General features: G+C 39.6%; 2 protein-coding genes across 2 annotated transcripts; one reads left to right on the top strand and one right to left on the bottom strand.

Annotated features, from left to right (window-relative positions):
- Window positions 1–2,610: 2,610 nt before the first annotated feature.
- glt8d2 (glycosyltransferase 8 domain containing 2) lies at window positions 2,611–7,836 on the bottom strand. Its single transcript, XM_011490989.4, has 5 exons — window positions 7,571–7,836; window positions 3,877–3,989; window positions 3,560–3,726; window positions 3,122–3,234; window positions 2,611–2,954 (listed from the first exon to the last, which is right to left on the bottom strand). Exons 2-5 carry the CDS (start codon window positions 3,898–3,900, stop codon window positions 2,776–2,778), a joined length of 483 nt encoding a protein of 160 aa, XP_011489291.1. The 5' UTR covers window positions 3,901–3,989; window positions 7,571–7,836; the 3' UTR covers window positions 2,611–2,775.
- A 269-nt stretch (window positions 7,837–8,105) lies between these two features.
- ankrd16 (ankyrin repeat domain 16) lies at window positions 8,106–14,894 on the top strand. Its single transcript, XM_004082965.5, has 7 exons — window positions 8,106–8,573; window positions 11,826–12,046; window positions 12,126–12,168; window positions 12,253–12,361; window positions 12,437–12,598; window positions 12,695–12,773; window positions 14,646–14,894. The coding sequence occupies exons 1-7, from the start codon at window positions 8,209–8,211 to the stop codon at window positions 14,807–14,809; spliced, it is 1,143 nt and encodes a 380-aa protein (XP_004083013.1). The 5' UTR covers window positions 8,106–8,208; the 3' UTR covers window positions 14,810–14,894.

Genomic DNA, 14,894 nt, shown 5'->3' with positions numbered 1-14,894 from the left:
GGTTAGCATGAGGTAACGTAGTCACGCCCCGTCTTTAATATGGAGAGTGGTACAGTGGCACAGGAAATTTCTGCCACCACGTTGCACACAAAACTTTCTTAGTCGCACATGAAAATATTAAATATTTGCTTTTCAATTAGTTTTTTATTTTACTGTCATAGTACAAAGCAAAGTGATGCCAGTTTCTCCACAAAACGGTCTCTGGAAGCTGAGGATTTTTCTCCTCCACCTCCTCATGATCCAGACTGAAGGGAACCGGTGTCTGAGTGTTAAAAGGACGCTTGCATCATAAATATAAGGATACCGTATGGAGTAAATGATCCCAAGTGAAACATTCATTGGAAATCTCATCACCCTGACACAGTCTGCTGGATTCAATGCCAACTGCGTTCAACCACTGTTCCCTTGCTTCCAGATCAACTGGAAAGATGCACAAGCCAGTAATTTTTGACGACCGAAGGCAATGAACCTACAAGCCATGCTAACACGTTAACAACCGACCGGTACAGAATCAAAGATGGGCGGGGCTTTTTTTTGGTCACCTGTGTGAAAGCATTCATAAAGTCTCAGGGGCAAAAATATATATATGATAAGCTTGGAGGTCTGCCATTTCTTCAATTATGTAATTTCAAAATAGGAAAAATTCCTTTAAACTGTCTAATTTTCATAAGCAGGTTTTTATTGGCATTGACTTTGATCTACAAACATAATGTTTCTCCTCAGCCCCACTATTTTTGGAATAATTCTGTACAAAAACAAGAGTATTTTTCTTTAAAATTGGTTTGAAAAGAACATTTCTCTTGTGACACAGCTGATTAATCCACAAGGTAACCTGATGTCATATGTTGAGTTTCTGTCCACCTATAATCTGCATGTCTCACCTGCAGAGTTTGCATTGGTTACTGGAGCCATCCCAAGTGGTGTTAGACTTCTGTGTAGCAGTTCTCCTTCAAATACTCCATTTTCTCCTCCCAAATTAAAAGAATTGTGGTGTGGAAAGCTATGTTTGTTAGCTGGCAGGAATAATCAAAGTATCCGTTCTCTGTTTTAAAATGAGATTGCTGCAAAACCGCATGTTATCTCATACTGGAATAGGTCTGGCTGTAGAATTCAGTGGGAAAAGGTTTGGTCTTTGCCCCAAAAGTATTTTATCACCAATAAAATTAAATAAATTTCTTTCAAAATTCTTCATAAATTTTACCCAGTGAAACACTTCTTTTTCCAAATTTAAAAAAGATCTGCACATAAACTGTTCATTTTGTCATTCCTCACCAAAAACTTTACCTCATCCTTTTTGGGATTGCTCCTTCACTCAAGTATTTTGGAAAGATTTGATACATTTTATAAGAACTCATCTATGTATAGATTATATATTATTCTATGAGCATATTATTTTTGGATATTTTACACAAGGGAGACTTAATGCAGAGAAAAAATATGTACTTAATTTACTTATAATTATGGCTAAATACTTTATACACAAGTGTAAATATTCTAACAAAAAAACAGTATTTTTTCCCCCAGAAAGAAATGGTACTGTATGTAAGCATAAAATCCTCCACTAACAAAAAAGCTGTTAGAACAGTTGAAACATGGTCTCTTTTGAAACTTTAACAGATTCCTTTGCATTTATTATTTTTGCTTAACGTGTTAAACATTGTTATTATTATGTTTTTTGAAAAAAATAAATCATTCCCTGCCAAACGTGAAAATTGTCTTTTGCACACGTGGAGTTTTGTATTTGGTATTTTGTATTTGCAACATTTGTTAATAAAGTTAAAAAAATAAAAATAAAATATTAGAAAGAATTTCAGTGATTCCGACTGCCGGGATCAGCGACTCAAGAATTAAACGTTTGCACTGGGAATTCAGTATCTCTAACATTTGTAAGGATGCAAAGAATGAATTGCAAAATCTTTTTTTAAAGGAAAAAAACATCCAAGGGGCCATTGAATTGGCTGAAAGCCAGCAGGCCTGTTTTTCTGATGAATTTGATTGACAGATATATTAGCCAATGGTGACATTAGTTAAACTTCTCCGTGAAGGGAGTCTCAAAATTGACCAGAGCTATCTCTCACAAATGTGGGGAAATTCACAAATGAGAGCAGGTTTGTGAAACAGGTTGTGTGCATTTCTGATTATTGAGACTGAATTAATTCCATAGCTCTATTTCACTGGCTAAATGCCCCTGCCTTCTTTTCTCAGCCAATCCCAATCATCTTTCTGCTTTTAAATTCATGGATGTTTATCTCTACCTTTCAGATGGTTCTGCCGGCCTTCGTCTTCTTCCTGCTCTCACCATAGTTTGACAATTCTTTGTATTTCCTGTGTCTTCTTAAGGCTTCTGTTCTGTCTCCCTTCTGAGCCTGTATCTCGCATTGTGAAAATCGATTTGACAAGCAGGTCTATGAATGCGATTGACAACATTTTTTCCATAAGGAAGGGAAAGGCGGACCCTTCCTGCCCAGATGGAACTTTTACGTTTGGATACATTCCATAGAGCAGGTGGGGTTGGTGTGCCTGTCCGATCTGTCTTTGGATGTTTGATAACCCGATTTCTGTCAGGATTTCTGATTTGTCTAGCAGTGTCAAAGCAGCAAACAGTGTGGATTGTTGCGTCCTGGTCTTTTATTCAGGAGAAGATTTGAGCTCAGCAAAATGAAGAAATATCAAGTTGTAAGATTACCAATATTTAATCAAGTTTCACATGCAACAATTTAGGTTATACAGAGAGATTTATACTTCTCTGAGCTACAGCAGGATGTTGTGCAGACTTTAACTGTCTTTATCAGAGCGAATCAAAATGAACTTTCCAGAGGGGTCTGGGATGAACCACTTCTCCCACATATCCAGGTGGACAGCAGGATAATTCCATGGTTTAAATGGGCCATTCCAGTGCAGCAGCTGAGCCCTCTGAAGGAAGCTCGTTGAATAAAAGGGGTCTGGGCTCCAGCCTGGACACACAAGGAGTTTATGACATATCATCTGTCTTAACATCTGTATTAGCTGTATTTTTTTGACAACTTCTAAGATTGAGGTATGAGAGTCTTTGCTAAATCCCAAACACAGTGGGATTAGCATCTTGCACTGTTGTGTTTGATGTGTTTGAACGGTGTCTTACCCAGGTGTCTGACGTGCCACAGAGGATCCAGACGTGTAAATTTGGCATGAAAAACTATCAGCATGGGTGGAGTTGCCACGCCTCCTGCCATAGAACTGCTATATATGTTCTGTCTGCAAAAGGGGGAAAAGGAGGTTTTGATCAGGGGACTGGTCTGCATTAAATAAACATAGACATCTAAAAACATTATTGTGATAAATGTGCATAAACAAATTACCAAATGTTTCACCAAAAACAAAAATAAATAAAAACCCACACAGGAATGGTTTCCTATTCTTTGTATACAAACATCTCAGCCAAACAACCTGATAATGGTTTTTCCATTTACTCTAACATTTCACTAAAGTATTTAATCATTTAAATGTTGCATTTGTCTCACAACCATGAAGAACAGCATGTTGCAGCTGAATGTCTAGAACTCAAATACCCCATATCGACCTGAAGTTTAGTTCCATCCATTTCTCTAGCTGTTTGGTTATTTTTAGTTTCTTCCACTCTTTAATGTTGGCTACAAACACTCCAGGGTTGAAAGTGCAATCACTGGGGTTGATGCCCAGGTCTTTAACTTCCTGTTTCCTATAGTCCAAGAAGCCCATGTACGTCGTCTAAAGCATGAACAACAAAATACTTTAGTATACAAACACAAGCTTTTGCAAGAAGTACTAAACAGCAAATAAACAAAACACTGATTCGTGTTATTGAAAAAAAAAAGAGTTTGATTATTATATCAGTTTTATAAAGCTGGAAAAGTCTACCTGCATGCCGATACTTTGAACCATCTCGTGGGCTCCAGGCAGGTCGCAGTCAGTGGCAAAAGCAGCTGCGTGACCTCTTCTTAGATAGATGCCAAACAGATGCCTAATGTCACCTGTAAAATAATAAAATTGAAGAATTTAACAATATTCTCTAAGAATGGTACTTTTGGCCAAGATCTATACGCCTCTCTTCACCCAGAAACCTATACGAGCTTCTATGAGAAGATGTCAAGGTTTTTAAGATGAGATGTTCAATTTCTTCTTCAAGTCCTGCATCTTGTAAACTTGTAAAATTCCTTCTTAGCTAAAAGTAGTCTATTACAAGTCTACCACAAGTACTCTTGGTCAAACTGTCTCAGTGTTGGTGACAAGACGAAGTGATGTAAGATTTGTGCATGAGAGGTACCAATCAGGTTTCCAATACAGACTGAGTAGAGACACTGCCCTCTCCATTGACCGTATATGCAAATTAGAAGTCAATGACCCCTTCCCCTGGCCTTCTAAACATGAAGTACCTGCTAGTCCCAAGAAGCCAATATCCCATAGACTTCTATAGAGAAATAAACAGCTGTTACTCAGTCATTCCATTAGTTAGAATAGCCATTCTTGATCTGATAGCTTTTTTTAAACATGTTCTTAATAATCATGTTTTGGTCATGATGTTCTTTTTGTACTTTAAGGTATTCAAGGCATAAATGGACCAATCAGATGCCTCAAAAAAAGTCCTAACATGCTATGGGGTTGCTATGGAAATGATGACTCAGGCCAACTCGGACCAATCACTGCGTACTGAAAATGTGGACGTCCTTATCGCAAAAAATTTATTTCATTTGGTTCAAGCCAGAAGTACTCCATTTCCTGTGGGTGACGTCGCACTCAGTCGGTCAATTTGTCGTACAGTTAATGGCCTCCTCTCAACATGCAGTGCTTATCACTGCCAACTGCTGGTTGGAGTGCAGATTATACTCTCCTCAACTGTCTAGAACAGGCTTGGAGACCACTACGTCTAGACTCTAGACTCTAGACTCTAGACCAGGGGTCGGGAACCTTTTTGGCCAGGAGAGCCATAAACGCCACATATTTTTAAATGTAATTTCGAAAGAGCCATACAATAATGTAGTGTCCCTTTCCCACACTAAGGCACGGAGACTTAACCTCTTTTAGGGTTCTTTATTCTGGTTACTGTAGACCGCAACAAACGCCGTACAATCAATTCAGCAACTCCTGAATCTCTCCCGCCGAGACGAGAGCGCTTCTCCCAACTTTATATTCCCCCGTCCTGCTCCAGCCCTCCCATTTCCTTATTCGGCCCATGGCTGAACCCCATTGGTCCAAACTCCCTAACAACAGGCTGAGCGACAGAACTGAGGGCCAATCAGATCTCTGCTTGAACGATGCGTTCCATGAACTCCAGAACTTTTAACGTGGCCCAACAGCCAAGTTAAACTCAGTCCGCGACAATATGTTTAAAACTAAATATACAAATGAATGTGTGCATTTGATGTAATTTCAACATTTTTAAAGTCCAATAAGTCTGTGGATTCTTTTTAATAACATTGTTATACTGTTGCTAATAAATGATGAGTATTTCTCGTGGTGGTTTTGCTGATGGTCTAGTCTGGTTGATCCGTGGTGAGTTTCTGCTTCATGCAGGCGTTGAGACTTTAAACGTGATCGTAGGTCTGAATGTTCTTTAGATGTGAGACAGACATGGAACCAAACACACACACCCACGCTGCAGGAGTGACGGGCAGCAGGTTTACGTTTTTACCATCTCTGCGCGATTCACCTGCTGCCGGTCCCACTCCCCACCCCCTCTGCTTTCTTCCTCACACATCCCGTCCCCAAAACTGCGCGCTCTTCCTCAGGGAGGCAATTCAAAGGTTTCCGGGTGGTACAAACTCTGTGAAATAATAGATAACAGTAAACTGATAGTTTTTTCTCCAAGCACCGCTACTACTGCGCGCCTCTGGCATTGCATCGCGCCCGAGAAGGACTGGTCTAATGAAAAAAAAAAGTATAATTAAGGATTTGTCTGCGAGCCACATGTGACCATCAAAAGAGCCATATATGGCTCGCGAGCCATAGGTTCCCGACCCCTGGTTTACACTCTTCCCCACTATCTTGCAGCCCCTCACAACTCAACCTCACAAAAATGGTGAGCAATATCGTAGCCATCTAGACATGCAGTTCTGATCCAGATTCCAACTCAGAAAAGGAAAACGAAGACATTCATGGATCTATATATAGTAGATGCATCGGAATGGGGTTGTGCAGAGAGCTTGTGGCCCACCAAGTCCCTGACTGTTGCACCAGCATCACTGCTACAAGCTTTTTGGCCTTTTTTTCTGCCCCTGTTTTACAACGGTTTCAATGAAGTTCCCGGAAACACACTTTTTAAATCTTGTTTATGTCCTCCATTATGAGAAAATGCCATGAAAACATATCAAAAACACTTAAAACACATTTTGTAGTTCTTGGAGTGGGTGTTTAACTACATTTCCCATGAGTTCTTGTGTGATTTTTTAATGGACAACATAAGTATTAATCTCAGTTAAATAAGTGGTCGTTCGTTTTTATAAATCACAAATCTACCATTGTTTGCTAACGTTTCAAACAATGAGTTATATCACTAGAGGAGACACGCCCGCTTGAGAAGCCTGGCAACCGGTGGCGGAGCCCGACGCCATCTTGGTAAGGTCGTTGGCGACAACATGACAATGCTTTCTATTGCCTTTAGTTTAGTGGCATCTAAGTAGCTTTTATACACATACATATATATATATATATATATATATATATATATATATATATATATATATATATATATATATATATATATATATATATATATATATATATATATATATATATATATATATATATATATATATATATGATATATATATGATAAAAAATGATACTGTATATATATTATTATATAAATATATAGATAAATCATTTGCTGTTGTTAAATAAGAGAAACAGTCAGCCTTAAAAGCTTAAACTTTGATGAAACATGCATAGTTGCAGGACTTCTTACAAATAAAAAATTATTACAAATAATTTTTTAAAATAATTTCTAAACATTTTGAAGTTTTAGACCTCTTTGAAATTATTTAGAAAAGCCCAACAATAAGTCACCAATAATAGATTAAAATCAATAGTAAGTCAAAAGAAATAATAAATAACAACAATAAATAAACAATAAGTCAATAAATATTAATAATAAATCAATAATAGGTCAATAAATAATAATGATAATAATAATAAATAATAAGTCAACAAAAAGTCCAAAAGTTAACAATAGATTTACACTTAAAAAAAAAACCCAATAGATTTACCCCACTGATTCATGCAAGTGATCAATTTGTGTAACACAGATGGTATGGTGCCGGGGTTCAAGCGAACAGTCTGGCCACTTTTATCAAAATCTGTTTCCACAAAATGTTTTGAACATAGCCAGAAGGTATTGCTAGTTTGTAACCACAATGATCCATCTGGGTTAGCTCTTTTGACAGCTAAGGCCCATTTTTTCCTCAAGTCAGAATCCATTGGAAACCTGCAAGAAAAGTTCAGTCACTGAGTCAGAAATGTATAAATCTATATTACTATAAAAGCTTAGTCCTGGTATACTGTATATAGGTTCAACTAAATTAAGTTTACATTCATGTCAACAGCAAATTATACGTACATCATGCAGCATGTTGATAATGGCCATCAATTTCCATGCGGGAACATCCCAAATGGATAAATAAAGTTGTCTATCTATCTATCTATCTAGCCCTGCAGCAGCATCATGCATATGCATATACATGTGTACTATTTATGAAGCCCCTGGAGCTTTGAAAGAAAAAAATATAGCACTTATCAGTGAAATGTTATGCCTTCCTTCTTCGTGGACTCATTTCTCCGATTTTGGCAGTTGAATCCCGCACAATGAACTGGCATTTTGCAAATAATGCGTTCACATGCATGCACTGCAGCAGTGACTCGACCTCACCAAGATGGCGGTGCTCACCTCCCATGAGCAATCACGTGATGTCTCCTCTAGCAATATAACTCATTGGTTTCAAAGACCTACATGTTTTATAGTCATACATAAGTAGCTTACATATTTTTACAAGGCAAATTTTAAAAAGAACATAAATAAACAAACAAATGAAAATTTTAATCTGTAATTCATTATTCGTGCAGCCAGGGGTAGTTGGGCAGAGCAGCGAAACGGGACCACACTGCCATCTACTGTCCTGTGCAGAGATCACTGTAAACACTTCAGCAGAGCGTTTCCTCTTAAAGTATTAGTCTTTAAAAATATCATGAAACTCCTCGATGTCCAGTCTTCCACAAGAAGCCAGCATGGACAGCGATCATATCAAGGTGTTGGTGAAGCTCGTCACCGAGGGCCGGCTGGGCTCTGTGCAGGAAGTGGTGACTTCAGGCGGTTCCGAGGCGGCTCACATGGTCTGTAGCAAACACCTCGGCCGCTCTGGAGACACTCTGCTGCACTATGCCGCCAGACACGGACATTTGGACATTGTAAAGTACATCATAACGCAACTGGGTTCGGATGTGGACGTGTGCAACAACGACTATAAGACGCCGCTCCACGAAGCTGCTTCAATGGGGCACAAAGAATGTGTCCGATACCTGCTCCGGGAGGGAGCCATGGTGGACAGCTTAAAAAAAGCTGACTGGTGAGGAAATATCCAACAATTTACAGGCGTCAAGATTCTTATCTGGTTGTCGCCTCACTAATGCGTGTGACTTACGATAGCTCAGTCGATAACGTGGGGGCAAATTGATTATGAACGTCGAAGTCTTAAGTTAAGGTTGCTACTTCGACTCCGGTTTGAAGCAAACAATTCTTTGTTGTTGATTATATTTACATTTTTAATAAAACCATTTTTTGTTTTAGACTTTTATTTACTCCTCGTATTTGAAATTTTACCATTCTCAATTTTTTTTACAAGTGAAGCAAAGTGAAACTCATGTTGTGGACCTTCAGGTGAGAATGACTTTCTGGATTAGCTTGAGACCTCTACTACATATATGGATTCATTCATGAAATAAAAATGAGAGAAGTTAAAAATCTATTAGTCACAACAATATTGGTAGATCATTATGCTTGTTAACAAAAATGACCCACTGTAAGCTTCTCAGATTTTGAAATATTGAAAAATCATGAAATGTTAAGATTATTTTTGCAATCCAAAACTGAAATGTATTCAGATGATTTGTAAGATGTAAGTGAAAAACACAACTTTTTTAAACGTTTAATTTGATTCATAAAAGAAAAAAAGAATTAAATATCATAAGTGAGAGTTTTTACCATTTAATCAAGATCAAGCTCTCAGGGAAGTTTTTCACCCTCCCATTTCAAGTAATATGCAATTCTCAATTGACTACTCAATTTGCAATTTTATGATGCAATTTAAAAATGCATTTTGCAATTGACATTTCAACACTGGTGGGCTGTCAGGGCCTTCAAGGCCTTGTCTGAAGACCTAAAAAAATTTCTGAATCATGTGTTAATTCTATTTTGTCCATGCATACTCATTAAATCATTCCCTTATATTGTGTTTATGATGGTTATGCTTCTTCCAGACAGACGTATTTTCACATTGGAGCATTTAACCAATCGCATTTCAGCTGTCCATTGTTGCCAGGCGGGGTCAGAGCTAAAGAAGCCTTCAGTATGAGTTCTGAAAGTACCCTAATGCAAAATCAATGTTGGACATTCATTTCTTTCAACCAATCGGATTTTGAGTTGGTGTCAGCAACTGAAACTTCTTCTAGAAGTCTCAGGAAACACCACGGTATTCAGACCTTCTGATTGGACAGAAGTTTCAGGGATACTGGAAGAATTTCCCACATGCAGCCTTGCCCAGTTTGACACAGAGCCACGGAGCAGCTCAGTTAAAAACAGAGCTGACTGTAATGTACGCCATGGATGATTTTGCAAGAAAATCTCTCACTGATTTCCTTGACTTCATCAGAAAAATCTAAGCCATGTAGATTTGTGTATTTAGTGCTGACCATCTCCCGTGTCCAGTACGTCTGTCGTGTGGACATTTTCGTCTCTAAAGCAAATTAAAACTTAGGCAAAAACACAACTGGACAGACTTGGCTCTCATTACTGGCCTTGATGGCAATAGAAAAGGACTTCTTGACAGGGAGATCGAACTGTTTTTGAGGAAAGAGAGGAGGATGGATTTTGTCTTCAAATAATCCGATTTTTGAGTGAAATGAAAAATATCATTATAAATAATATTCCAAATTTATGTGGTTATTTTCAACAATTTTTGGTGGATGTTGTTACATAACAGGATTTGTTCACTGTTTTGTCCATTCAGTTTATTTAGAGGCATTTATTGTGGCTACAGAAATTTTCAATTTGCAATGCAGAGGTCGTTTCTCCATCGTAAAATGGTTAATGAGGGGTTGAGTGATTCACACATAGCACTACTGAAGGCCCAGGTGTGTAATGCACGGCCCGCCACTGCATTTCCATTAGCAATTCCGTCTTATGATGTTGCAATTTAGATATAGATAGGAAAATTTACAATTCAGTCTTACAATTTTACCAATACACTTTTAAATAAAAGCAGAATCAATTGCATTTTGGTACGATAATTCTAATGAATATGAATTTTTCAGTGTCTTTTTTTGTGTCTGTGTGCTAAATGGTGTGCTTGCCAGATCTAAACCCATGAAATTAAACAATCAGCAAAAAGGAAACGCAGTAGAAAACATTTTACTCCAAAACTGCATCTGCAGATTACTTTTGCGTCCACATATTTGTCAACTGTTGTTATTGGAAGACCTGTGTGTGTGTGGCCCTGTGATGGACTAGGCAACAGTCCAAGGTGTACCCCACCATGACCCTAAAGTAGCTGGAATAGACTCCAGCAACCCCATGACCCTGCATAGGACCAATCAGGACTAGAAGAGGGATGGATCCATGATAAAATGCTGTCCAGAGTCACTGTCAAATGAAAACGGTATTTATTTTTTGCTACTGAAATGTTTCACTTTCCAGTTGGGATGGGCGATTCTTGAAATTTGGGTATTAGTCTGATACCAAGTAATAACAGTGCCGATATCGATACTTTTTCTTGAAATATTTGAGTAGAGAACATTTTTGGAAATAAACAATTTTTTGTTCATTAACTTTATAATAAAACACAAGAGAGAGACTTTCAGCAAATAGAAATGTTTGTTTACTGATTACAACAATTTTTTGTATCACACTACGGTTTGTGAAATGTGTTCATAGTTGATCACTGGGTGAACTGCAGACCCAGCTCCTCATGAACCATTTGGTGGTTTAAAAACCGGTAAACACAAAAATGTAAAGAACACAACAAACAATCCTCAATGAACCTCTCCGCTGACCTATGAAGCAGGGAAGGGCAAGGTGTGAGCAGCAGCAGGGGTGTATACGCTGTTTACACAGTGTTGCCAGACAGGACAGTTTTCTGCTCGAGTTGGGCAGTTTTTTTCCCAATCTGGCAACACTGGAGAGAGACAGACACTGTGCTTGCATGAACTATGTTCATAAATTCAAGCTCGTTGCTGTATGTATTAAAGAAAAACTGCAACGAAAGCATTGATTTCTAGTATCAATACTTCACCTTGCTATCAATGCTATTGATACTCAGATTGATCTGCCCAACCCCACTTTCCAGGATTGAATTTTTTTGAGGTTCCATTGTGAATAAAATATGTATTTATATGTGATTGTTGCTTTCTTTATTTCATGTTTTTCCCACATTTTAACTTTTTTCTGAGATCATAACTATTATTTGCTATAAATCCACTTCTGCGTCTGTTCCACTCATACTGTCCATTTCACAGAAAATTCACTAACATATTTTAAAAAAGGCAGACAGATTCAGTATATGCCTGCTCATTTCACTCCAGGTATTTGTCTTTTATTTCCCTAGGACTCCTCTCATGATGGCATGCACTCGTAAAAACCTAGATGTTATTCAGGAACTGCTGGATCATAGTGCCAACCCTGCGCTGAGGAACAAGGATGGGTGGAATGCCTTCCACATTGCCTGTAGGGAGGGAGATCCTCAAGTTGTGGAGCATCTGCTTCTTGTTTTTCCTGACATATGGAGGACAGAGAGTAAGACACGCAGAACGCCACTGCACACTGCAGGTGAAGGAGCCTTTTATGCAAAGTTAAGCTTTAGGGGATTATATATTTGATTTTAATGTGTCATCTTCTTACCATTCAGCAATGCATGGCTGTGAAGCCGTCGTAAGGGTTTTGTTGGATAGGTAGGTTGTACTCGATGTACAAGTCACAAAAGTGGGAAAAACTAAGAGTCCACTCTGAATGATACTTGGCTGGTCCTCTTCTAGGTGCAGCTACACCCCAGACAGCAAAGACAGCTGTGGAGTCACTCCCTTCATGGATGCCGTTCGGCATGGTCACGTCTCCGTGGCAAGACTGCTTCTGGAGAACCACCAGGTCCAGCATGACCCAACAGCACACTGATTTGTCCGTCTTTATGAGGACATCCCTGACCTAAGGTGTATGTGTCAGGCATCACCGGTGGCAGCTGATATACTTGGGGCTCAGCCAGTGCACCAGGTTGCTGTAACGGGACAGGAAGAGGCACTCCGTTTTCTGGTGGGGGACCTCAAAGTGGAGGTGAATCAGAGGGCAACTGACATCCAGATCACTGCACTGCATTATGCCGCTAAGGTTAGAGGAGTTAACTGCATCATCATGTCTTAAAGGCCCACAAAATCAAAGTTTTTAATGTTTAAACAACTTATTATTTTCTTTCATAATTTTTAGGAGGGTCACTCATCCATCATTAAGACCCTGGTGGAGCTGGGGGCAGACCTTCATGTTCGAGACAAAAAGGGACGAACTGGTCAGCAGTGTTTTATACTTTTTAAAAAATGCTTTACTGCTCTACCTTTGCCAGAGTCCTGGGAGCTTGACGGTCCTGCAATATCTTAGCTTTTCCTAGCACTGAACTTTTCTGCACTGAGATGTCTGAGGTTTTTCCAGGGATCTGCTGTAGCCACTCCTCCAGCTTGGGGGTTACTGCCCCGAGTGCTCCAATTACCACAGGCACCACTGTCACCTTCACTTTCCATGCTTTCTCCAGTTCTTCTCTGAGTCCCTGGTATTTCTCCCGTTTCTCATGTTCCTTCTTCCTGATGTTTCTGTCACTTGGTACTGCCACATCCACCACAACGGAGGTCGCTTTGTTACGTGTGCGCCCGGGGGAATCTTCAGGATCGCAATCTGTCCCGCTGCCCTGGTTGTGCGAGCTGCCGAACTAAGGAGAACTGTGACTCCGAGCAGGGCGCGGACCGCCAGCTCATACACTGGCTTTAGGGCGGTGTGTGAGGTGTTCTGTTGCCAGTCGTGTCCCGACAAAATTAAGGCTGATGTTATTCCCACATATTTACCTGCGGCCAAGATGCACATTGCGGCATTGACAGCGTGGATTCTATGTTCATCCAAGGCTAAATGTTGTTAGCACGTGTTAGCCTAATTCTAACCCTTCTTGCAGCTCCGTTCCGCCTCAAAATAAGCACCGACCACATGGAATAAAAATAAAATCATGAGCAAACAGGTACTTCATAATAATCATAACAATAATAAAAGCATGTTTAGAAGATCATCTCCCTCTATGTAGCAGCTCTGTTTATTTACAACGGAACTCAATTTTTCTTCTTCTAAGGTTGTTTCCGGTATTTTAGATAGTTCTGCGCATGTCAAAATGATTTTTTCCGACTGAAAGTGTGGCGTATGTAAACGTTTGTTATAATCTGAAAAGGTTTTTCTGAGCCCATGTACACAGTTGAATTCTAATCCGATTAAAGATATTTTGTGGCTAGTCCCTGGTTGGTTTGACATTACCATCCTGTCAGTCTGGATCTGGAAGTCCCACAGGAGCTTTGTTTTCTCATTCTCGACCACTTTCGGATGGGTTTTGACTTTTGGATCTCCAGTTCATATTCTGCACACATGTCCTTGTATATTATTCCAGCCACTTGGTTGTTGCGCTCCATGTATGCTTTTCCTGTCAGCATCCTGCAGTTATGTGCTGTATTGTTCAAATGCTTCTTTGCACAGCCTACACCTTGGGTTTTGTCTGGTGTGGTAGATCTGAGCCTCTTGCTCTGGTGCTCAGGGCTTGTTCCTGAGCTGCCAGGATAAGTGCTTCAGTGCTGTCCTGTAGGCCAGCCCTTTCTAGACATTGGTAGGGCTTCTTGATATCTGCCACTTCAGTAACGGTCCGGTGGTACATCTCATGCAGGGGCTTGTCCTCCCATGGGGAGCTGTCCTCCAGCACTGTATCGTGTGCTCTCCATTGCCTGAGACATTCACTGTCAGTTGGGGCCCTGAGCTTGATGTATTCATGCATCTTGGATCTTTCATCCTGGGTAATGGCTTCCACGCTCACCAGTCCTAAGCCTCCTTCCTTGCAGCTAGCATACAGTCTTAGGATGCTGGATTTGGATGGAACCCTTCATGTATGGAAAGAAGCTTTGGTGTCTAAACATCTGTGGTCTGTCCATATTTTTTGCATGTAACAAGAAATATAAATACAGGAACTAATTAATTAAAAAACATATTATGATACAGCAGGTAATGTACTGATTTTTTTATAGGTCTGTTTTTTATTGTATACCAGAACTGAACTTGTGGACCTGCTGAAATTTTATGCTTTATGTCTTCTGCTCCACTAACATTTCCCATTTCATCTTTGCTTCTCTTCTCTTGTCAGCTCTTCATATGGCTTGCATCGGGCAGCATGCAGAGACGGTCAGGATGCTGCTACTGCTTGGTCTGAAAGATTCCCAGGATGCCTCTGGAACAATGGCACAACAGCTCGCCAAAAAACCTGGCGTTGTGCAAGCTTTTGAATGTGTCTCACTAAAAGGATCCTAGAAGTTTCTGCTGTGAACCTGGTTGCATTTGCAGCTTTTTTTATGGTTTATTTGAGTAAAGAAATAAAGAAAACGTGTGCAGTTGA

This window comes from Oryzias latipes, chromosome 23 (assembly GCF_053564925.1).
Source record: "Oryzias latipes strain Hd-rR chromosome 23, Olatipes_Hd-rR_3.1".
NCBI classification, from domain to species: Eukaryota; Metazoa; Chordata; class Actinopteri; order Beloniformes; family Adrianichthyidae; genus Oryzias; species Oryzias latipes.
The sequence above is the reverse complement of the archived record's forward strand: the minus strand, read 5'-3'. Positions and strand labels throughout refer to the sequence as shown.

Excerpts from the sequence above, each read along its gene's own strand:
- glt8d2 (XM_011490989.4), bottom strand. The coding sequence starts at position 3,900 with ATGGTTCAAAGTATCGGCATGCAG. Across the intron at positions 3,235-3,559 it reads TGGATGGAACTAAACTTCAG|ACAGAACATATATAGCAGTT; the intron begins GTCGATATGGGG and ends CCCCTTTTGCAG. Across the intron at positions 2,955-3,121 it reads GTGGCACGTCAGACACCTGG|GCTGGAGCCCAGACCCCTTT; the intron begins GTAAGACACCGT and ends TTGTGTGTCCAG.
- ankrd16 (XM_004082965.5), top strand. The coding sequence starts at position 8,209 with ATGTCCAGTCTTCCACAAGAAGCCAGCATGGACAGCGATCATATCAAG. Across the intron at positions 12,047-12,125 it reads AACGCCACTGCACACTGCAG|CAATGCATGGCTGTGAAGCC; the intron begins GTGAAGGAGCCT and ends CTTACCATTCAG. Across the intron at positions 12,774-14,645 it reads AGACAAAAAGGGACGAACTG|CTCTTCATATGGCTTGCATC; the intron begins GTCAGCAGTGTT and ends TTCTCTTGTCAG.